The sequence below is a fragment of the Crinia signifera genome, chromosome 2, assembly GCF_055691185.1.
Source record: "Crinia signifera chromosome 2, ASM5569118v1, whole genome shotgun sequence".
In the NCBI taxonomy this organism is placed as follows: Eukaryota; Metazoa; Chordata; class Amphibia; order Anura; family Myobatrachidae; genus Crinia; species Crinia signifera.
In genome coordinates this window covers 259832494-259857315 of record NC_139218.1, presented here as the reverse complement: position 1 = coordinate 259857315, position 24822 = coordinate 259832494, and the positions used below count along the sequence as shown (strand labels likewise).

Genomic DNA, 24822 nt, shown 5'->3' with positions numbered 1-24822 from the left:
TTCATGAGAATAATGTATGAAAATGAAAACCAATAACAGCACCCATGTTCACCACAAACAAAGTATATTACTGCAGTTATCATTTTGATTAGCTAAAGCTACAGTATAGATGTGTTAAACATCTCCTATTAGTTATGTTCATTCTAAAGACATGTATGATACATATCCACATAACATTCTATAGATGTGTGTAAGATTAGGTAAAACGTAAAAACCGTAACGGACTGCACCCAGGAATGCAGGACTGGCTCACTGCAGCAAACTTTGCTATCCCCAAGCTTGTAGTGCTCATTTCTGTCTTGGGGAGGTGCCTGTGTCCGCTGGGAGGAGGGGAGGGAGAGATTACAGCCTATGGTCCAGCGATGGGGTAATAACTGTAATAGTGCAGACCATACAAGGAGGCTGTAAGTTCTCCCTCCACATTTTAAGCTTGATTCAGACCTGATTGCTGGGTTGCAAATTTTCCAAGCCCAGCAATTAGTTAAACGCCACTCTGCAAGAGTTTCCCCCGCCCCTGTGCACAGCTGTGATTGCGTTCGCCGGCATGCACACTGGTGGAAAAACAATTTGCAATCTATTGGTTTTCCCAGCCGCCGAGTAAGTCTAGACATCGCATCGATGGTTATGGAGAGATGGAAGCCGCAACTGACGTCAACGGCCCTCCGCGCAACGCCTGCATTTTCCAGGGTATTCCCAGAAAACATTGGCTCGCCGCCAACAAACGTCTCCCGGCTGTCAATCACCTTGCGAATGGCCAACGCTGGCTTTGTTCGTAGGGGGACCCTGCACATTTGAACTGCATACCGTGCACATACGCAGCCGTTCGATAATCTCTTGGGCTGCAAATTCGCAACCCAGAAATCGGGTCTGAATCAGGCCCCTTGCCTTGTGTAAATGTGTTTTACCATAACAACTTGAGGATTTTCTGTAGTCGAGTACATGGGCTTCTAAGGCATGCAAAGTATATCCATGTTCACAAAACAACAACTCATAGGTTTTATTTGTGTGCTTAATCATGGCCGCCTTCACATTGCTTTGAATACATGCAGTTTAGATACAAAACTGGATGACAATGTTGGAATAAATGTGATGGGTATTGTTTCTGATTCTCGCTTGAGAAGGATTGTGCACATATTGACCATTTTGGTTTCTACTGAAGTAAGTAATTTGCATTAACAGAATAAGATCCATGAGCCATTCATAACTTTGGCTGGAGCATAATCTTTCTTCTTTCCAGATTTCCTATGTTTGCTTATTAATATAATCACTACTATCAGGAGAATCACCAGGGCAGGAACTGCAGCAATATACCAGGCAAAGGAGTAGGCTGTGGAAATAAATATAAAAGTCACACAATAAATCACAGCTATGTAAAAGAAAGGCACAAAAATAGTAAATAAAGCCTAGACTCATGTAATGGATTTTTGATTACTCCATATGGCATATGGACAACATTCACAGCCACAGCAGTTCCTGAAGTACTATACATTTCCCATCACGTTCAGTGGTACAGTAGCATCTTATTCACACTGTAGACACAACGGGCTGCGGTCATTTGGTCTACAGCATAATGGTCGACAGTCATTAGTTCGACATGGGTCATTAGTTCGACAGGTCATTAGTTCGACAGTGTCTAGGTCGCCAGTCAAAAGGTCGACATGGGGTTTTTTGCTGTTTTTTGAGCCGACATGTGCCGACAGGCGGTATTTCATGCCCTACCATCCAGTAGGGTGTGGTGGGAGAATAAAATAGTGTGCCGAGCGTAGCGAGGTATCGTGCCTGAAGCATAGCCAGCTCAGCAAGCGATGCAAGGGGATGCGGTGCGCTTTAAACTGTGTCCAAGTTGACTGTGTTGACATTCGGGTCAAAAAACAGTGCAAAACCCCATGTCAATCCTAGTGGATGGTAGGGCATGAAATACTGCCTGTCGGCACATGTCGGCTCAAAAAACAATAAAAAAACGCCATGTCGACCTTTTGACTGGCGACCTAGACACTGTCGAATGAATGACCTGTCAAACTAATGAGCATTCGACCTAGATCCATGTCGACCTTTTCCCATGGTGACCTAGACCCACGTCGACCTTTTCCCATGTCGACCTAATGACTGTCGACCATCATGCTGTAGACCAAATGATCCCAACCCGACACAACAAACCCCCACTTAAATTGTGCTAAAGAATCTAGCCTGTGGCTTTAATTGTACAGAAATTCATTGTAAGCATAGACACACATAGGGGGTGCAACATTTGTAATGTTTTGCCACCTATTTTAGCAACAAGCTCATAACAATCATGCCAGTTGATCATCTCGGAAGCTAATTCATAGCCCCCATAGTCCTTACCTTAAAGAAAACAAATATTCTTCTTTTATATGTATGGATTTTAAAACATGTGAAATTAATTATCAATTGTATTCATTTTGTAAGATCTTAAAATCTATTTACATAACAATCCCCTAAAACAAAAATTATTTTCGTTCCAATATTCTGGTTTCATGTGGGGATAGCTTGCACCTTGCAATGTTTTGCCCTTCACAATTGATTTAATGCTTTGGGCATTTGAACTATAGAGGATACATAGATCAAATGGGGTACATCTGATATCCTGGCAGTGGAGATTCTGGCATTCACAATACCAATGCCTAAATTCCACTTGCTTCCAGGAGACCATTGCCGGAAGCCCAACATCAATGTGGAAGGCAGAATCGCAACTGCATGTGCGGTGGGTTAGGCCAGAGAAGGTGGGGTAAGGTTTAGCACTAGGGGGTTAGGCTGGGGGCGGGGACAGGTTAGGGATAGGCTGAAAGGGGTAGGCACTTAGAAGGGAGGGTTAGGATGTGGTGCGGTGGGTTAGGCCAGAGAAGGTGAGGTAAGGTTTAGCACTAGGGGGTTAGGCTGGGGGTGGGGAAAGGTTATGGATAAGCAGGGAGGGTTAGGCCCTTAGAAGGGAGGGTTAGGATGTGGTGCGGTGGGTTAGGCCAGAGAAGGTGGGGTACGGTTTAGCACTAGGGGGTTAGGCTGGGGTGGGGAAAGGTTATGGATAAGCTGGGAGGGTTAGGCCCTTAGAAGGGAGGGTTAGGATGTGGTGCGATGGGTTAGGCCAGAGAAGTCGGGTTAAGGTTTAGCACTAGGGGGTTAGGCTGGGGGTGGGGACAGGTTAGGGATAGGCTGAAAGGGGTAGACACTTAGAAGGGAGGGTTAGGATGTGGTGTGGTGGGTTAGACCAGAGAAGGTGAGGTAAGGTTTAGCACTAGGGGGTTAGGCTGGGGGTGGGGAAAGGTTAGCGATAGGCTGGGAGGGATAGGCACTTAGAAGGGAGGGTTAGGATGTGGTGCGGTGGGTTAGGCCAGAGAAGGTGAGGTAAGGTTTAGCACTAGGGGGTTAGGCTGGGGGTGGGGAAAGATTAGCGATAGGCTGGGAGGGATAGGCTCTTAGAAGGGAGGGTTAGGATGTGGTGCGGTGGGTTAGGCCAGAGAAGGTGGGATAAGGTTTAGCACTAGGGGGTTAGGCTGGGGGTGGGGAAAGGTTATGGATAAGTAGTTATACTTATGTGACACCTGTCTGGATTCCTTCCTTTAGGATGCCAGCGTTGGTGTTCTGAACTTTGGCTTCCCACCACTGGTAATCTATGTTTCCCAGCCAAATAATGTGTATGTAATGTACTGTACATGTTTTTCATACAAATATAGCATATGCATTTGTAATTCTTGGCATTTAAATTACCTTCTGGTTTAATATGTGCTGGCAAAACTTCTTCACCATAGTTATTCTTGGCTATACACTTATAATCAGTGATAAAATCCTCCTCTTCAATCCTTTCAAATATCAGAGGTACATCAGAATACTGCCCATCAGTCTCTGTCATTTCTCTAGTAAAAAAAAGAAACATAAAAAAATGTAATTATTTAACTTTATGACAATTTGCATGATACATTTAATTTTTAATTCATCTTAATTCTGAGAGGGTTATTCGGTTCTGGGTGCTTGCTGTGACCTGCCATACATCTATCAATATCACAAGGTTTTTCTACCACTCTATAAAGTTGCTCATGAAATGAGTGATGTTTGGGGGTACTGTAATGGGCATTTATGTAAACATCACTATCCACGTCAGCCCGAAACGTGGCAAGCGTCCTCTCAACCTGTTCATACCCCCACTATCCACGACAGCGTGGAGTTGATTTTATAAAGTGTGGCAAGTGCAGCGAGCCACGGAGCCCAAAGCGTGGCGAGCGCCCGCGGAAAACGAGCCCAAAGCATGGCGAGCGGACACAGATTACTTTACGTGTATTCGTGGGGCTTGCTGTGCTCACCAAGCTTCGGGCTTGTTTTCCGCATCACTTCGCGGGGCTCGCTGCGCTCACCACGCTTCAGGCTCAGTGGTTCGCTGCGCTCCCCACACTGTATGAGAGGCACTCACTAGGCTTGCCAGGGACGCCGGGAACAGAGCTACAGCTTGCGGGAACAGTATGGGTGACTACACTGCTTGACGGGGACACTACGCTGACTATGCAGGGCTGCTGCGGGGACACTACGCTGACAACGCTAGGCTGCCGTTGGCATAATGTGGCGCCATGAAACTACACAAGTACCGGCGATTATAAAGAGCAATATAACTCTGCCCGTTCTACAGAATACTAAACCACTGGAATGCTATACACGGGGTCGTAATATAAAGGATATCGTAGTGCATATAGACATTTCCAATTTCACAACTACTGAATTACCTTCTAACTTTTTAACTAGACAACCAGGTTGTTATCATTGCCTGAAGCACATAACGTGCAGGAATATTGTAGTGTGCCATAGTTTTAAACATATAGATACCAACTACAATATTTCCATTAAGCATGTTATATCACCTGTAAAGCAACTCATGTCCATAGGCGTGCGCACGGGGGGTGCCAGGGGTGCACAGGCACCTCCTAATGACCGGCACCCCCCGCACGAATGCAGCACTAACCTCCCCTGCCAGCAGCAGTGTGGAGCTGCCCGGCGGCTTCCTCCGGCGCTAGGACCTGCATATATGCGCTGGGCGCCCCACCGCCAGCGGCTCCATAAACAGGGAGACGGGGGTCAACTGCGGCAGCGCTCCTCACTCCTCCTCCCCCACCTACTAACCAGGAGCTTCCTCCGGCGCTAGGACCTGCATATATGCGCTGGGCGCCCCACCGCCAGCGGCTCCATAAACAGGGAGACGGGGGTCACCTGCGGCAGCACTCCTCACTCCTCCTCCCCCACCTACTAACCAGGAGCACCACGGACCTCAGACAGGGGTCACCTGCAGCAGCGCTCCAGCCTCATCAGCGAAGCTCCTTCCCCCGGCGCCCCCTCCCCTCCTCTGCCTGGCAGCAGCAGCTTTGTCCCCGGCCCACACACTGCTGCAGTGGCAGGCTCCAGGCAGTTCTGTCATATACACATGACACTGTGTATATAGCAAAATGGGGGCATTATATGTGTATGGAACTACAGGGGGCATTAAGTATGTGGCACTACAGGGGCATATATGTGTGGCACTATGGGGGTAGTATGTATGTGGCACTATTGGGGCATTGTGTGTGGCACAAAAGGGTCAGCATTATGTGTGTGGCACTTTGGTGGGCAGTATGTATGTGGCACTATTGGGTCATTGTGTGTGGCACCAAAGGGTCAGCATTATGTGTGTGGCACTACAGGGGCATTATGCATGTGGCACTATGCTGGGCATTATGGATGTAGAACTAAGGGGGGCATTATATGTGGGTAACGAGCATGTAATCGCCCCCAGACAATGAGCATGTAACCCCTTGGGCAACAGGCATGTAGTCCCTATGGCAATGAGCATGCAAACTCCCCCCCACGCCCGTGTAAAGGGGCACGTAACCCCCTGGCATGGAGCATGTAAACCCTGGCATCGAACATGTAACTCCTGACAACGAGCATGTAGGTAAGTGCACTTATATGGCATAATAGGTAATGGGCATTATGGTGTGTGGCATAATGTGTAATTAGCAATATGGTGCATGGTATAATATGTAATGTACACATTTATACACCATATAAGTGTGGTGTAATGGGTAATTTGATGTGTGGCATACTGTGTAATGGGCATTGCTAAGTGTGGAATAATGTGTAATGGGCATTACAGCATATGGCATAATGTGTAATAGGCAATTCGGTGTGGGGCGTAATATGTCATGGGCATTATCGTGTGGGATGTAATAGGTAATTGGCATAACAGTGTGTGGCTTAATATGTAATTGGTATTATGGTATCTTTATGTGGCCTAATATGTAATTGGCATTATGGCGTGAAGCAAAATGGGCATAACAGTGTGAGGCATAACATGTAATGGACATCACAGTGTGGGGTGCAACGTGTAATGGGCATTACAGTGTGTGGTATGACGTGTAAGGTATATGGAATACTATGTAATGGCTGTGTGATGTGTAATAGGCATTATGGTGTAAATTTTTGGCGCATGCCTTTGGCATGCACTGTCGCTATTGTCAAGTCCTGGCATAATGTGGCAGTACGGATGTACGGATGGTGTAATGGTTAGCATTACTGCCTCACAGCGCTGAGGGCATGGGTTCAATACTAACTGTGTAGAGTTTGTATATTCTCCCCGTACTTGCGTTGGTTTACTCCGGGTACTCCGGTTTCCTCCCACAATCCAAAAATATACTGGTAGGTTAATTGTCTAACAAAAAATTTACCCTAGAATGTCTGTCTGTGTGTGTGTGCATGTACATGTGGTAGGGAATATGGATTGTAAGCTCCACTGGGGCAGGGACTGATGTGAATGCTCAAATATTCTCTGTAAAGCGCTGCGTAATATGTGTGCGCTCTATAAGAAACTGCGGTACTTGTTTCCTAGCACGGCCACAATCTGGAGTAATCGTGTCCCTTACTTAAGGGACACGATTACCCCCGATGGACCCGATTTCTTTTGAAATCAGGTCCATTTTGCCGGCTAGGATACAATATCGGGGGCATCGCGTCGGTCGGGACCATTAACATTGGTCCCGACGCGACCGACGCGATGCCCCCGATATTTCCATAGGCTTCAATGTTAAAAAATATTTTAACATTGAAATCTTGTCGGGAAAGTTAAAATATCGGGGGCATCGCGTCGGTCGGGACCATTAACATTGGTCCCGACGCGATGCGACGCGATGCCCCCGATTTTTGCATAGGCTTCAATGTTAAAATATTTTTTAACATTGAAATGGTGAAAAAATGTGAAAAAATGTGAAATGGGCCAATATGACCCATTTCACATTATAGATGTCCCCGTCGTCACCCCACGATAGACGCCAACCCGCGAGGGGCGGCGGTACGCGTCCTCCGACCTTTTCATGCCCTACTATCCACTAGGGCGTGGAGTGAGAATATAATAGTGTGGCGAGCGCAGCGAGCCACCGAACCCGAAGCGTGGCGAGCGCAGCGAGCCCCGCGAGGGGACGCGGATACCTTCACAGGTATACGCGTCCCCTTGCGGGCTTCACAGGTGTCCGTGGCGACGCGGACACCTGTGAAGCCCGCGAAGGGACGCGTTTACCTGTGAAGGTATCCGCGTCCCCTCGCGGGGCTCGCTGCGCTCGCCACGCTTCGGGCTCGGTGGCTCGCTGCGCTCGCCACACTATTCTATTCTCACTCCACGCCCTAGTGGATAGTAGGGCATGAAAAGGTCGGAGGACGCGTACCGCCGCCCCTCGCGGGCTCGCTGCGCTCGCCACGCTTCGGGTTGTCGTCTATCGTGGGCTGGAGTTTACGCGCTTACATTTGGGGGGGTTGGGAATTTTTTTCATTGAATCCAATGTAAAATTGGGTCCCAGGGACCCAATTTACATTGGATTCAATGAAAAAAATCGGGTCCAAAATCGGTCGGTCGCGTCGATCGCATCGCATGCGACCAAATCGCATGCGATGCGATCGACCCGATTTTTCCGACACGACCACCCCGATCTAAATCGGTGTGGCCGTGCTAGGAAACAAGTACCGAAACTGCTAATAATAATAATAATGTGTAATGGGCATTATGGTGTGTGGCATTATATGTAATGGCCATTACAGTGTGCTAAATTATGTGTAATGGTCATTATATTTAACATTTTTGCAGTGCTCCTTAGGTGCACACTGTCCCTGTTTATAGTATATGGGGGGGGGGGGGGATGATTCACTCTGAAGTGCATATACATAAATAAGTCACCTATTTATTTTGCATTTATGCTCATTAGGTCGTGATAGACATGCCCAGTAGGCGGCGATGGACACGCCCCTCCAATGGTGCACCCCCTAAAAAAATGGGCTGCGCACACCTATGCTCATGTCATTTATCTAATTTTTTGCCCATGCAACCCCCACTATGTAGGAAGACCATCCGCACTATTCAGAGTTGGATGGCACTAAACAGATCCGCAATTAGTGTAACCTTGCATACCGAAAAAACAGATGAATGAGTGGCCTGTCACTTTTTGGAATCTAGTTATACTCTTTCAGACTTAAAATGTATCCTAATCGGTAATATACCACCATTATCAAGAGGAGGAGATCGGGATAACTATTAAGTCTTGAGACCAAATAGATCAATTGTCTACAGATGATGCACCTACAAGGGCTAAATGAAAGACTTAATTGGCGGGTCTTTATTTAATTGGAAGACAGTGTGAAATGTATAGCTTAAGCCACTTTCTGAATAGACAGTTGGGGTATTAAGCATCAATCAGCCAGAAATGCTACTATTATTGTATTATAATTCCATGTTGTGTGCTTTTGCCTATTTTCTACATCTGTTGCACCTGTGCCGATGTTATCATATATCAAACTCTAAAAAATGAAACTTGGAGCGACTCTTTCCTTAATGCTGCTGACTGCTGACACTTAGGTCATTACATTCTACATTAGAATTCTAATATTAGGATAAATGGGGATGCGGTCATTTGGTCTACAGCATGATGGTCGACAGTCATTAAGGTCGACACCATTAGGTCGACATGGGAAAAGGTCGACATGGGTCTAAGTCGACATGGGAAAAGGTCGACATGGTTCTAGGATGAACGGCCGTTAGTTCGCCAATGTCTAGGTCAACAGTCAAAAGGTCGACATGGGGGGTTTCACTGTTTTTTGAGCCGACATGTGCCGACAGGTGGTATTTCATGCCCTACCATGACTAGTGCATGGTGGGAGAATAAAATCGTGTGCCGAGCGTAGCGAGGCACCATGCCCGACGCATTGCGAGCGCAGCGAGCGTTGCGAGGGGATGCGGTGCACTTTAAACTGTGTCCATGTTGATGCTGTTGACATTCAGGTGAAAAAAAAACAGTGAAAAACCCCATGTTGACCTTTTCACTGTCAACCTAGACATTGTCGACCTAGACTAAAGAACTGTCGAACTAATGACCTTTCGACCTAGAACCATGTCGACAGTTTCCTATGTCGACCTAGACCCATGTCGACCTTTTTCCATGTCAACCTAATGGTGTCGACCTAATGACTGTCAACCATCATGCTGTAGACCAAATGATCCCAACCCAATAATGTGAACTAAGTATATAATAAAGATTATAATATTTTACTGTTTATTTCTACAAGATATCGAAAAGTGCCCCAATTCACCACCCCTTTTTTCCTTGATCGTAAAAAAAAATAACCCATAGATCGTAATTTAAAATGACCACTTTTCCCTCTTTTCTGTAAAAAAAAATTATTATATACTGTACTGTATATATTTTTACATATTTTGCCATTTTTAATTTTCCCTGTGGGGGGAAATAATTTTGAATACATTTATAATGAAGGTTAAATCAAAGAGTGCACCAATTCACTTCCGCTTTTTTCAGTCGAGAACCTGAACAACTTGTCTCAGTTATAAGTATTGTTGCATTGCTTTTGATTCCCGCATTACATTTAAACACAAACTATTCATAATATATTTATCACTTATACAGTACATTTGGGCTGTCTTTCAATTTTCATATGAAATATCATACACTTACTGTAATATCCCTTCTGTAACCCGCCCATCTTCATAGAGATCTTCAACATACGAGTTATTAGCCAGCCAATACACCACGAGATTGCTTTCACCGTGGCCTGTGAAGACCTTGCATGGAATCATTAATTTGGAACCTAATGTAGAAACCAGGATATTTATTATATCACATTGTTTTTTTCTTCTGTATCCTGCCTTGAGAAAGGTCCTAAGAGGACAGAAACGTTGGCAACCTTTGAAAACTTGGACTTTCTTAATCTCAATCTGAAGTGTGGTGAGCGCCATTTCATTCTCCCACTTGGGGAGTTACTTTATTCATACATTGAATTATTGGATTTATAGTACTCCTAAATGGCACCCAAGAGACTGTTTCCTGTAGTCTAAGAGTGCAGGGCTGTAGAACCAATATTTAATTACATTTCTTAATGTTCAATAATTCAACACATTCAGGCAATTGCAATACATGTGGTGAATGGTGTGATAAAACATTTTAGTAGGGCAATTTATAGAACACCTAAAGGCCTCCATACACTACTGCGAGGTATCACAAGTGATACTCTGCCATCTCCTGTATGATACACCAGGTTGCAGGTCTTTTGCATACAAATGCAATCCCAGTCTTGGCTGTGGAATGCAACAATTCCTTGTGGCAGCCATGACGATCTCTGGATTCAATCTGATCTGTACAGAGATGTAGTCCATAGTAATCAATCAGATTGTAGTTATCATTCAATAGTATAGTTTAATAATAGTAGAATCAGATAGACTTTTATCGCAACACTGCCCCCTTAGTATCTAAATTGCCCTATCTCTGCGTTCTGCTTAAAATAGGATAGCGGGGGAGGTATTCTAAACCCACTGCAACTGTATATCCTCCTGCCAATGTAACAGTGAGCACCAAATAAAGGACAAAAACCTATAACTGAGCTGCTTTTTATCAAGATCCCAGGAGTTTAGTAAGAAGGGGTTTAGTAAGTACCCAGAAATTATCTCCCCCTTCCCCAAAAGTAGCCACTTTTCGATTTATATCTAGTAACTAGAGTCTCGCAGCCTGCAACTGTAGCCCCATCCCCTGTGGCATTTTGGGCAGGGGGCATTGCCAACTACAGTATTGGTTTTCACAGAATTAAATTGGTTCTGCCTCCTCCTGTATGCAAATTGTGTCAAAATCCCATGGGGCCTCTAATCCTGTGTGTATGATGTATGGATGTATGATGTATGTATGTATGTATGTATGTATGTATGTATGTATGTATGTATGTATGTACAATATGCATGGGGATGAATTCTTATCATGTACAGTAGATGCATTTACATTAAGTTAAATATCTATTCCCCAGCAATAGAGCACACACTTATTTTCACTTTTAGAAGCTTTAGTAAATTTACACCTTAGTCTGCACATGCATCGGCAGCAATGCTGGAACAGAATCTTAATAAAGAAAATGGTCTAGAGAAAGCCATTAAGAAATAAATTCAGCCCTTTAAGAGATCGCAGTAACACTGCCCAAAGCTGGCCTTGCCTGCTTCATTACTTTCCCCCCTGTGTCATACCTATGGCTGCAGCTATTGTCTTGAGATTCGGATTCACAATGACAGGATGCTGTCTCTTCTCTTGTCCTATACATGGCAGAGTAATAAAAGCTGTTACACAGTAAGAATATCAACATTTAGAAGCACAACCATGTGGAACGGAATGTCATAATGAGTGCTTCCATTTCCTCTGGTTTTTATTTTCATGGACAGATTACAATGACCATTTCCTGTCTACTTAGCAACAGGATATCATGATACAGTTTAATACCTAGCTTGTTTTCAGATATTACCTAAAGTCCGTAGGTGGATTATCCTCGAAACGGTGAAATCTGTGTTTTCATGGGTAAAGGATAACTGGCATTTGTAAAACCCTTTATCATTATGGCTAACATCATTTATCATAGCATGTGGGCTGCCATCCAAGTATTGGAATTTGGAGCTATTCAGCAAAAGTTCTCCATCCTAATCAAAGAAAACATAATGTTTATGCAATTATCACATATCGCAACATATCTGTATAGTATCCTGTGGCCTGATTCATGTCCCTTTGTCCCAAAGCTTATTGGTACTTTGCACCTGCACCAGACACATATTGCACATGAGCAGTTGAAGTCATGTGTTGCCAGACACACTGTGGCTGCAGACGGCGAATGATTGACAGTTTGCAGAAAGTTGCGGGTATAGGATGGGGAAAGAGCAATGGTACCCATTTCTCAAAACAGAATAGGGCCGTGGCCAGCGACTCCACCTTCTCATGGAGATTTCCTGGCCTGTTAGAAGGAGCTGCAGTGGGCAACTTGAGTTATCTCATGGGTCACTCAGCTGGCTGACACTCGCAAGTTATCCAGTGCTGTGTCCTCGGACTCAACACTGGATCACAACATCTTCATATTGTTATCTTGTACTGTATCTTGTATCATGGATAGGCAGAACAGGGAAGGTCAAACCTAGTACAGAAAAGTGTGTTTTACATAATTGCCTTGTACGCATCCGCAGTTCCACATGATAGGAGGCATATAAAATATACAGTATCTTGCAGGTGATGCAGAGCTGTGATCCACAGTGATGATGACTATCATCACTATTATCCACTTCTGATTGGTTATTTTGTATTGACCCCTTCCACTGTAAAGTTTGCATGTAGAGCCGTAAATGAACTGCAGACCCTACTGCTATTGAACTTCTTAAATGTATTTGATAGGAAAGAACCCATAGGACCTGATTCTGGATGGCTCGGTAAGCTTTGAAGATCGCAGCTTACCGAGCACCAGAGAGCCTGTCCCACCAGATGCTCCCCCCCTCACTAATGTGTATGTATATGTATGGTAGAGATAATTGGATAGCTTGGCGCACATTCATAAATAAAATGTGAGTTGTTTAAATTTTAAAAACAACATTTATTTGCATATTAAAATTACATACATAATACACCTGGGCACTTTATATCCAAACACTGGAAACAATATATACAAGATGTTTGACCTCACCCTAGTTGATGGTTGCGGTGGGCATTCTCTTAAAAGCAATAAGACCTGCGGCACCACCGCAGAAGGCTTGAGGGTAAGGGTCCCAGGAAAGTGCAAATGCATCCTTTCAAAAGTGTTCAGGTGCCAAAAAGTGCAAGTGCACTGGAAAGTTTAGCAGCAACGCGTTTCGGAGAATGCTTCTCCTTTCTCAGGCTGTATAAAGTGCCTGTGCTGGGAGGGGTGTTTTATACCCCTTTCTTACTGACAATTACAGATCATATAGCCAATGAAGATTCGCGGTCGATTCCCGCGATTTCTGCCGCTACCGGAAGTATACTGCGTTCCAGCAGTCACTTCCGGTTGCGTTCCACCTCACTTCCGCTTCCGGAATTCACCTTCCATACGCATCTTAATGTAAACGGTTATTCTCCTTTGTTTACAGTTTCTCAGACTCTGTCTATATTCTCTCTGTTACACGGAGGTTCAGGTACTTCTTTTCCTGCATAATTGGCTTTGATTTTCTGATTTATGAGCGCTGGATGTTCCGGCCGCCATCTTTAATATGGGCAAAGTGAAGGGCAGATTTTCTTCTGGCTTTTTACTATTCCAATTTCTCCACATTACTCTCCTCACCTACTATGCCGTACTTAGTATTCCCGCATGGTCCATCCCTTTTACCGGGAGAGCAATGTTTACACATTTGTGTATAAAACACCCCTCCCAGCACAGACACTTTATACAGCCTGAGGAAGGAGAAGCATTCTCCGAAACGCGTTGCTGCTAAACTTTCCAGTGCACTTGCACTTTTTGGCACCTGAACACTTTTGAAAGGACGCATTTGCACTTTCCTGGGACCCTTACCCTCAAGCCTTCTGCGGTGGTGCCGCAGGTCTTATTGCTTTTAAGAGAAAGCCCACCGCAACCATCAACTAGGGTTAGGTCAAACATCTTGTATATATTGTTCCCAGTGTTTGGATATAAAGTGTTCAGGTGTATTATGTATGTAATTTTAATATGCAAATAAATGTTGTTTTTAAAATTTAAACAACTCACATTTTATTTATGAATGTGCGCCAAGCTATCCCATTATCTCTACCATACAAAAATTCAGCTTAAGGGGGACGGTATCCCTCCTATGGGAATATAGCAGGCTTCTAGTTCATAATTAATGCGCACTGATCACGAGTAACATCACAAAAGTGTATGTATATGTGCCTCTACAGTATACAGTATGTGTGTGTGTGTGTATATATACACACAGTCGGCAACTGTCATGATCATGCTGCGCTTTGGTGACTATAATTATTGATGTGTCTATACCTTGAGAAGCCATCAGTTGCATCCCAGTCCAGTTTAGCTACAAACTTTTGCCATATGAAATAAATTATTTCATTTTTTGCATCTTTACAAAGAATGCTGCCTCAATATGTCCATCGGATATAAAGTTTTTCTATAACTATTACAACAGGACCCTGCACCCACCAAAATCATCTATGTAATGAGTGCTATCCCCACAAGTTTCCATATATATATATATATATATATATATATATATATATATATATATATATATATATATGTATATATATACACACACACACACACACACACACACACACACACACATCTGGGATGATAGAGGTATGTTCTAATTAAGCGATAAAAACCTGTACATATTCTTCATACCTTATACCATTTTAGTTGCATAATTGAAGGCTCTTTCAGAAAGTCCATTAGATCTGGGCAACTCAAATGAAAGTTTGAGTGTTCAAAGGCAGTTTGTGGATATTCAATACCAGGAGATGATGTTACTGTATCACTCATGACATCCAGGGACAGTGATATTTCAATGCAGTAGGATGCATTTCTGAAATGAAATATATTAATATTATAAGAACTCATACTTCCCAATATATCTCAGTTTGAAATCTAGGGAGCTGCGCCCCCACTGGAAAATGATGTGTGGCCGCTTTAAACGGGGGCATGGCTTTGTGAAGAGGACATCCCAATAGCCCCTGTTCTCCATCATTGTGGATGCATGGCCAGCGCTCTCTAAGCTGCTGACCATGCTTCCAGACCCTCTGTCTCCAAGAATAGATATTGTGCGCATGCACCGCTGCTCTGCTAAGCAGAGTAGCGAGTGACTGGGGTCTCCCAACTGCATAGAAGCATAGGATTACTTTCAATATAATGGTACACAATTTGAATATTCTGCTTCTGATTATTTGTGTTAGAAAAAGAGATGCAGAGAGCAGCCACTTCTGTATGTGAGACCAGTTACTGTTAGCGTAATACTGAGCTTTGTTTTGAAAGGAATACTTTTCATGCAAAGAAGATTCATAAATCCCCAAATGCATGATAGAATTTTTTCAGAAGTCAACTAACCTACTACTATGCTTATGTATTTCAGGAGAAAACAGAAGCACCAAAAGGAAACCCACTCAAGCACAGAAAGTACGGTCAAACTTCATACAGAATGGGCCAAATATATAAGGTACAGATGTTACACGCAATTTTTAAAGTAACACCTGGCATGTTCTGTTTTTTTCACTGTGTATTCATATAACTACAGTAAAAGATTTAAAGATGTCCACTGGACCATTTTTCTTAAATGTGGATTTGGCTCTGATTCATCTTTCAGATTTGGATTTGCCAACCCAGCGTGACTGGTTTTGCATTTGCATTTTTAAGAAAAAATAAGCTTTTTAGTTCCTACAGTATTGTTAATCTCAGTAATACTCATTACCACTTCCAGTCAATTATGACCACCCTACATCTCAAAATATTATTTTCACTAATACTGGCCAAATGCTGCAGGGAGCTGACTGGGTGCTAAGCGACAGAGCAGTGGCACAAACACAAGGCAGCTAATAGAAGTGTCCCATACACAGTCACTATACAGAGCTCAGCCACTTGTGAGGCTTTGTACACAGCATAGCAAGTATAGCTGAGCAAACAGCATTGAAATGTCCCAGCTGTGGCATTTTACAGAATCCAAGTCCCACTAGAATCCCACTCTGGGAGGATGATGTTCGGCCTGACGTAAGATCTGAGTCTGTCCGGAATACCCGAGCATACCCAATGCCCATTGCTAAATGCATCCCATCTACAAAATGTGAAACCTTTATAATGAACCTACCATCTGGTACTCCGTTAATCGATGTGTCCTGCAATATGCATAAAGTAAATCATTGCAGGAAAAGCTGATACACACCAGATTGATAATTTTATAGTAAGCATAACATTAGTGGAACAAACAGTACCTCAGGACACAAGTATAGCGACCACTGTCTTCTAATAAAGCTGGCAGGAACCACAAGGCGTCTTCCTTTATCTGTATTCTAGATCTATCTCCAGTATCTACATTTTCAGAACCATCTCTAGTCCAGTCCAAATGGAGCGATTGGTCAGGAGCTCGAGAAAGGTCCAACTTAACATACTGGAAGACTGGGCATTTGATGATTGCTGGTTCATTATTCAGTACAAAATAACCCAAAAAATGTGTTATCTGCACTTGACATTTTTCTATATAAATAAGAAAAAGGAAATCATTGTAAAAACTTCCTGAAAGTATAAACAGAAAAAAGTGTCGAAAAATGGTGAAAAGGTCTATTCAGATCATTGTATTCAGTGTACACAGAATCTTATCTTGCACATTTCAAACTCTGCCGAGGTTTAGGGTTACTCCACGTGTTTCTAAACAATTCTAATTTCTGTTTGCCTGTTTTATTCAGTCAGTAGAAATGCTGTAATCATTCCCATCCATTCCCACTGGGAGTAACCTAGTAGAGGACATTAGCATAGATCAGTGTTTCTAAAACTCGGTTTTTATGGAACCCAAACAATGCATGTTTTCAGATCATCTAGCAGCACAGGTGACTAACATAACAAAGATGTACAGGGAGTACTAATTATTCCGGAGGTTAAACTAAAATCACACACCGGTTGGATGTAATGCAAAATTTGCATGTTTGTGTATGGATTAAACGCTAAACTACCGGCCGCCCCCCATCGGATGCCAAATATCCTTGCCTGCATGCAAATGGATGTTTTGCATATACATCCATTGGCAGGCTTGCGTGCAGGGACAAAATCATTTGATGGTCACCATCGCTCTGTATGGAAAGCGGGTGGGCAGCTGACATATGCTGACGTCAGCTGACCACCTCCCACACCTACGCCACTGATGCATTTAAATGGAACACCCATGCCAGATGAACGAACCCAGCGTACGAATGGGGGTGGCTGTACAACCATTCACCGGTGGGGGCTGAATGACTCGCAAGGGAGCGAGTCAACCAGAATAAGGCCCGATAACCCTACAGTTCCCATATTAAACGGCATGGAGTTGATTTTATATAGTGTGGCGAGCGCAGCGAGCCCCCGAGCCCAAAGAGCGGCGAGTGCAGTGAGCCCCGCGAGGGGCCGCAGAATAGATGTAAAGTAATCTGCGTACCCTCGCGGGCCTCGCTACGCTCGCCACTCTTCGGGCATGGTGGCTCCCTGCGCTCGCCACATTATATAATATCAACTCCACGCCGAAGTAGATAGTGGGGGTATGAAAAGGTCGGAGGACGCGTTCCGCCGCCCCTCGCAAGGCTCGCTGCGCTCGCCCCGCTTCGGTGCTGTTTTAGGTGTTTTACCATATGAACTACTGAGATCGCATCTCACATCTCATGGGATACGATGCGATTTCACTCAGGGTGAAGTGAATAAATTAACTAAATGAACTACTGAGATCGCATCGCACACATCGCAAGGCACAAAAAGCTTTGCGATGCGATGTGCGATGCCATTTCACTACGCAGAATAGCCTACTAAGCAAATAGCTTAGTGGGCGCCCTGCTAGGAAACAAGTACTGGGGTGTTTGTGCAGTAATCTTTATTGGCTGCATCTTTATCAAGATTCAGCCAATTACACAAAGGAAATGTTCCTGACTTTTCCAATGTTGAGTATTCAGAGATCCATTTCTGTAGTCAAGGACTTTATTCCTCAAGGACAATTTGAATACCAGATCAGAAATATTTTTTTTTGCTCTGAAAGCTGAGTGTTCTGTATTGAAGCTTTAGGCAGTGCTGTCTATGCACATGTACATGATCTATAATAATATCCTCTACTACAGGGGTGGGCAACTATTTTGACTGGGGGGGGGCGCTTTACACTTCCAGTAAATATTCGAGGGCCGCACAAAAAATATCTTGTATACAGATGGAGCCATCCTCATCTAGCCCTTTAATAAGATTAACTGAGTAATTAGATTTCTCTGCTAATCCCCTTCTCCAACTGTATGGTTCTATGTATTGTATTGCTGCTGAGAACAAGAGGCCTTGTCTCACCATGGCTATCCAGTGAGGGCTAGATGAGGATGGCTCCATCTGTATATGCTGCTGTCAGAGTCCTAGGGGAGATGGGATGTAGCTTCTACCTCTATTTTGCATTCCCCCACCCCAGGACCCAGCAGCAATTCTACCTTAACACAGCTGCCTCCGACCCCACTGCACAAGAAGCTCCGCCCCACCCGCTTCCTAGGATCTCAGCATGTCACTCACATCACAGGAGGGGGGAGGAAATACCCCGGATCCCTTTAGTGGCGGCTGTGGCAGCACAGGTTGGCAGGGACATCTTAACAGCATTATGACACAACCTCTACCGACACAACCATGTATGTGTGTGTGTGTGTGTGTGTGTGTGTGTATATATATATATATGAAAGCAGAGGGTTAGCACTCCAACGAGCCCAAGCGTGGCTTGATGAATTAATATCCATAAGATCCGGTGCCTTCCATATCAGAGGGGACCCACGGGGGTCTCTTCAGATGCAATATCGGGGATAGGGGGCGGCGGCACTCAGATGAAAAAAACACACGAGCAGGCGGTGTTAAACCAACGTTTCAAAACCCCGGAGGTTTTTTTTATCAAGGTTAGCGTTCTCACGCTAACCTTGATAAAAAAACCCTCCGGGGTTTTGAAACGTTGGTTTAACACCGCCTGCTCGTGTGTTTTTTTCATCTGAGTGCCGCCGCCCCCTATCCCCGATATATATATATATATATATATATATATATCCCCTCCGTGTGAGACGTATTTTATTTGAGTGAGTGCCGCCCCGCAAGAAAGGCTATATATATATATATATATATATATATATATATATAATGCAGGTTAGGAGTCGCTCAACAGGCTTGTATTTGTGCAGAGGGTTTTAATCAGGGAGCATAATGAAATTACAAATCATTATGCTGCCTGATTAAAACCCTCTGCACAAATACAAGCCTGTTGAATGCCAGTCATACAAGATACTGTATTTACGTATTGAACACATTGAACACTGACTGCAGCAGCGCCTTACTTTTACATTGGTGGAGCCTGCTCAGCCTGCCAGAGGGGAGTCAGGACACAAGGATCCTGACTAAGTACCTGCGTTGCTGCTCGCTAGTCCCGCCACCGCCGATGCATGACCGCGTCATCCCCTGATCCCCGCTCAGCATTACTGGGAGTGTGGGAGGGGACACGGTCACGCGGCAGCCGCCTCCCTGCCATTGGTTGGTGCGGTGGCCGTGTGACCGCATCCCCTCCCACACTCCCAGTAATGCTGTGCGGGGATGCTGCGTCGCCGGTCATGTATCGGCAGTAGCGGGACCTCACCGTTCGTATTATCAACACTTTGGGGGGGGGGGGACGCTTTACCATTGTGCTGGACTCAGGAGTGGCGGGCCAGACACGAGCGGGCCGCCTGTTGCCCACCACTGCATAGGTGAAATAACATTATACAGTATAAGCATATCATATAATATTAGACTTACCTTCACTTTTCATACGATAAACGCTTAATCCTGAGATCTCCAAAAAACATGTTCCAACGAAAATCAATGGAAGCCACATATTACTTTACTGAAAAAAATCTGTGGGAGAAAATGTTGACAACGTGGTTTAGTTATACACAAATAACCCTATAAGTGCCAAGGATCAGTGTTCATCTCAGCTACTGTTAATCAAAGTCTACTACTAAGAACATCAAAGGGGTAAAAAGGGAAATTAGCTAAAGTATTAGCAGAAGTACACACACACACACACACACACACACACACACACACACACACACACACACACACACACACACACACACACACACACATATTATAAACAAAAACTAAATAAACACCATTATATGTTTGCAGTCAAACCAGCCTATAATCAGTATTTTACTAGTTTCAGTATAATATCACACAGATACTTTTTCATACATAGAAACAAAGTACATAAGGTCGACCAAAGACGTTAGTCCATCAAGTTCAACCTGTTTGACTAGACTCATTGGACTAAGGGGGAAATTTACTAAAGGAAATTTGTAAAAAAATAGGTGTATTTATATCCAGAAATACACTTATTTTTGACATTTACTATCCCGAAAATACAGCAATTCGTATTCGAAACGGTTCGCTTGACCCGTTTAACCTATTCACGCCTGCACAGCAACACGGCAACAAACCGGTAAGAGCTTTTTTCCCCAGTTCGGATTGCTGTGTTGCTACCAGTTAGCTGTAACCGGTAACCCCTTTTACATTGCACTAATTACCGCGTCGAACTGGCAAGAAACCGGCTTGTACCCGGTAATTAGGTGCAGTGTGAAAGGGGTATAAGTCTACAGATTCTGATTGTTAGTTCAAATTTATTACTGTTAGGTATGTAGTGTAGTAACTTTATATAGCTTGAATTTGCCACAGCAGGCACAAAGTGATTTAGACTGCTTGGTACTCTTTACCTAGAACGGCGCCCACGATTTTGATCGTGGGCATCGTTAGTAAAAAATCGCGATTTCCCATAGGGAACAATGTTAAATGTCTCAATTGACCCGATTTTCCTGTTCAATGCCTCAATTGACCCGATTTTTCCATAGGAAACAATGTAAAATGGCCCACAGAGGCCAAATAGGCACCCTGAAGTGTGAAATAGCCCCCACAATTGTTAACGCCACCCCACGATCAACGTGAACCCGAAGCGTGGCGAGCGCAGCGAGCCCGCGAGGGGCGGCGGTACGCGTCCTACGACCTTTTCATACCCCCCACTATCCACGTCGGCGTGGAGTTGAGAATAGAAAGTGTGGCGAGTGCAGCGAGCCACCGAGCCCGAAGCGTGGCGTGCGCAGCGCGCCCCGCGAGGGGACGCGGACAGCTGTGAAGCCCGCGAGGGGACGCGGATACCTGTGAAGGTATCCGCGTCCCCTTGCGGGGCACGCTGTGCTCGCCACGCTTCGGGCTCGGTGGCTCGCTGCGTTCGCCACACTTTCTATTCTCAACTCCACGCCGACGTGGATAGTGGGGGTATGAAAAGATCGTAGGACGCGTACCGCCGCCCCTCGCGGGCTCGCTGCGCTCGTCACGCTTCGGGTTCACATTGATCGTGGGGTGGCGTTAACAATTGTGGGGGCCATTTCACACTTCAGGGTGCTATTTGGCCTCTGTGGCCCATTTAACATTGTTTCCTATGGAAAAATCGGGTCAATTGAGGCATTGAACAGGAAAATCGGTTCAATTGAGACATTTAACATTTTTTCCTATTGGAAATCACGGGCATCGCGTCGGTCGCATCGCACCCGATTTTTTAGTGCATGCAATGCCCGCGATGGGCGCCCTTCTAGGTAAAGAGTACCGACTGCTTTAATTTAACTGATTCAAACATTGTAGGGGAGGAGAGGTGGCCCCTTTGGAGCAGGAGTCTGGCGGCCGATGAGTTACGCCTCTGTTCCCTGGTGCCTGCACCCTCTGTAACCCCCGTCACCTGCACAAACACACAAGGCATGCACATGTATGGCGTCTCCCGCTCAACACTAAAATCACCCCCCCCCCCCCGGCTTCTGAACCCTAACACACACAGTCTCTTTCCGCACCGCACTGATGCACTAACCACACGCTCACCACTCTCTCTCACCACACACGAGCTGCAGCATATGCACCTGCAGCTTTCTCTCTGCTTGCTCTCTCATCACGAGTCATTCCATGGGTCTGTTTTCTATTCTAACCCTTGTAAATTCCAGTTTGGGATGAGATTGTCAACATAAATTGTAAAGTGTGCCATAGGGCAGACGTTGCCCGTGATCTCCCTCTAGCTGCCCGTTAACCTCTCCGGTGGCAAGACCGCATACAATACACTGTATGCGGTCCTTTTTGCATAGAATGTATTGTATGCAATCTCAGTAAAAGCTGGCCATACATCTACAGATTTATTGTCCGATCTGGCTGTTTGGAACAAAAACCTGGTAATGGATGAGAGCAAATGACAGTTGACCATTTGCTTTGAAATGCTGGATAACTGCCAAACTGTCATTCAGATATTACCAGGTTTTTGTTCCAACCAGCCAGATCGGACAATAAATCTGTAGATGTATAGCCAGCTTAAGTCTGGTTTGGCTGTGATGTGATATATCTCTCCTGCAGCCCTGATGTTAAATACATGCGATTTTGGATGCTTTTTATGCGATTTATCACCGCAATCGCATACAATTTGCTCATTTAGCATTTCAAACGGAGCACAATGGAGGAAATTTATTAAGATGGGAGTTCTGTTTCATATGGGATGTTGCTATGGGCAACAAACAGAATCTACATCTTATTTATTTGCCACCTTCTAGAAAATCAAAGATAGTACCTAATTGGTTATCCATAGCAACATCCCAAGTGAATCCCCCATCTTAGTAAATATCCCCCAATGCTTACAAAATACTGCAGGACTATTGATCTCTTTCTGACAACAGAAGAATATGTGGGACAAAAGAAAATCATAACCAATAATCAATAAAGCTGCCTACTGTATGCGACCACAAACAATTATCAAGCAATATGTTTAACTTTAAGGCGGTTTCATGCGCTTATTCTGTTCCATGTAGAATGTGATTTGAACAAGTTCTAAACATCTGCGTAATGCTTAGTGAAAACAAGTGCTTTATTAGTGGTTATAATAGTGCATTTTATACTTGAGTACTAAAGCAAATACTTATAATAAGCGATTTACACACACAAACATAACACTTATCTGAAGTACTTTAGTAGCAATAATGGAATAAGTTATGTAATGGGCCCCATACATCAGCAATCACAATTTATGGATTTCCAGATACAGGGATTTTTGGGCCAGATAAATGGATTTTACAATCTATCTGACTTTGCCCACACATTACAGATTTATTTCAGTGATCGGCAGATTTTTCCATCTAAAGATTGCATCTTCATATCTGGAAATTGCCCCAATCGATTGTCATTTCAGCTGTTCATAATGTAAATAGATGAAGAATTCGAATTGGGAATGCCCACACATATAAAAAAGATCTGCAGATAATACCAGATTATTAAACATGTTTAAAAACCTGATTAAGCAATCGATTGGCGATTTTGATTGGGATTGCCAAAAGGGGGAGCCCACACATCTAAAATTAATTGTGGCAATCATCTCCATATCTGAAAATTGTCACAATTAATTGCTGATGTATGGGGCCCTTTAGATAAATAAAGGAATGGGCTATACAGATTGGACAGATCTCCTAGCAGAATAGACAGCCCTGCAGTATATATATATGTACCATTGAGGTCTGCTACACAACTTTACATTGCATAATGTTGTAAATTTATTATCTATTGAAATTGTAAATAAGGTAGAAAAATATAATTTTAAATTAATCAGATTGAGAAGTAAATTACTAAAAAGATTTTTAATAAATTATCATGTAACTAATTAATAGCCACAACTTTGTCATGCAAATACTGTATTGATGAAAATAAAATAAGTACAATTAAATTGATCTTACCTCCGTTACGGATGATCTCTGGGTATATTTGTTTTTTCCTTTGTAACCAGTAAAATCCCTGAATTTTGATTGTTTATTGTTTATAAATAACAATGTTTTCAGTAGTGGTCCAATGCATTTATCTATGTAGTAAAATGTGTGGCCATGAAACACATGCATAGAGTGTATGTACTGTATATATACCTCTGCGTACATGGAGGAACTTCCTCTGACATTTCTCAATCAAAATTGTGTCTAAAATAGTGCAGACATTTTCCAGGTCCCCTCAATATCCTGATTGTGCAAGTGAGGAAATGTGAAGGGAAAGCACAGAGCAGGTTCCTTATTTATGATATAAAAGAATATGTTCTAAGATTCTCACTTCCATCTTGTAAATTAACAAATATGCATGAGGAAAGATCAAACCCAACATTTAGTGATGAACTCATTGATATGTGAAAAAAAAGGGTTTAGAATTGTAAACAATTATTTGATTAAAAAAAAAAACATTTTACTTGAGAATTCTATAGTAGTGGCAAAAATAAGGAGTCCGAGCCTTTGATTACACTGCGTCCTTTCTTTAATGCTACCATCATAATTGCCAACTCCAAATTACAGTAAAGGGGCATACACATGGAGTGATTTTTACCCCATTTCTAAGCAATCTAGACTAGATCACTTAGCAATGGAGAGCTGATCGCTCCTTGTGTATAGCCCTGGGCGGCGATGTCACCATCGCCCGCAGGGGGAAACAATGCTTGCACATTGTGATGTGCACCGTGGGTGTACTGCGATATGTGCTAAGTGATCATGCATAAGCACATTGCTTAGCCTCCCAGCACCCGTCACCTAAACAGAACCGAAGAGCCTGCATTGTAAAGATAAAATGGATGGCTTTATTGCACATTATTAATACAGTCATCTTTTCTTTATTCTAAGTTTTTTTTTACTTTTATTTAAGTTATTTTTTTGCACCTTAAAGGAATGAAAACTCCCAAATTGTTCTAATTACAGCTTTGGAAGTTAAATATACTATGGGGGGTATGCAATGTGCCGGCGCTATTTC

At 43.7% G+C, this 24822-nt stretch overlaps 1 protein-coding gene across 1 annotated transcript; it reads right to left on the bottom strand.

Annotated features, from left to right (window-relative positions):
- On the bottom strand, positions 1-23938 carry LOC146060768 (interleukin-1 receptor type 2-like). Its single transcript, XM_083174386.1, has 9 exons — positions 23778-23938; positions 19783-19881; positions 16242-16503; positions 14665-14845; positions 11803-11974; positions 11531-11596; positions 9981-10113; positions 3724-3869; positions 1-1327 (listed from the first exon to the last, which is right to left on the bottom strand). The coding sequence occupies exons 2-9, from the start codon at positions 19859-19861 to the stop codon at positions 1173-1175; spliced, it is 1194 nt and encodes a 397-aa protein (XP_083030512.1). The 5' UTR covers positions 19862-19881; positions 23778-23938; the 3' UTR covers positions 1-1172.
- Between the last annotated feature and the right edge of the window lie 884 nt (positions 23939-24822).

Bases quoted from the DNA above. Each gene is read 5' to 3' on its own strand.
- LOC146060768 (XM_083174386.1), bottom strand. From the start codon at position 19,861: ATGTGGCTTCCATTGATTTTCGTTGGAACATGTTTTTTGGAGATCTCA. The intron at 10,114-11,530 runs GTATGACACAGG...TTTCTACATTAG, and splicing joins GACAATAGCTGCAGCCATAG to GTTCCAAATTAATGATTCCA. The intron at 1,328-3,723 runs GTAATTTAAATG...TTATTTCCACAG, and splicing joins AGCACATATTAAACCAGAAG to CCTACTCCTTTGCCTGGTAT.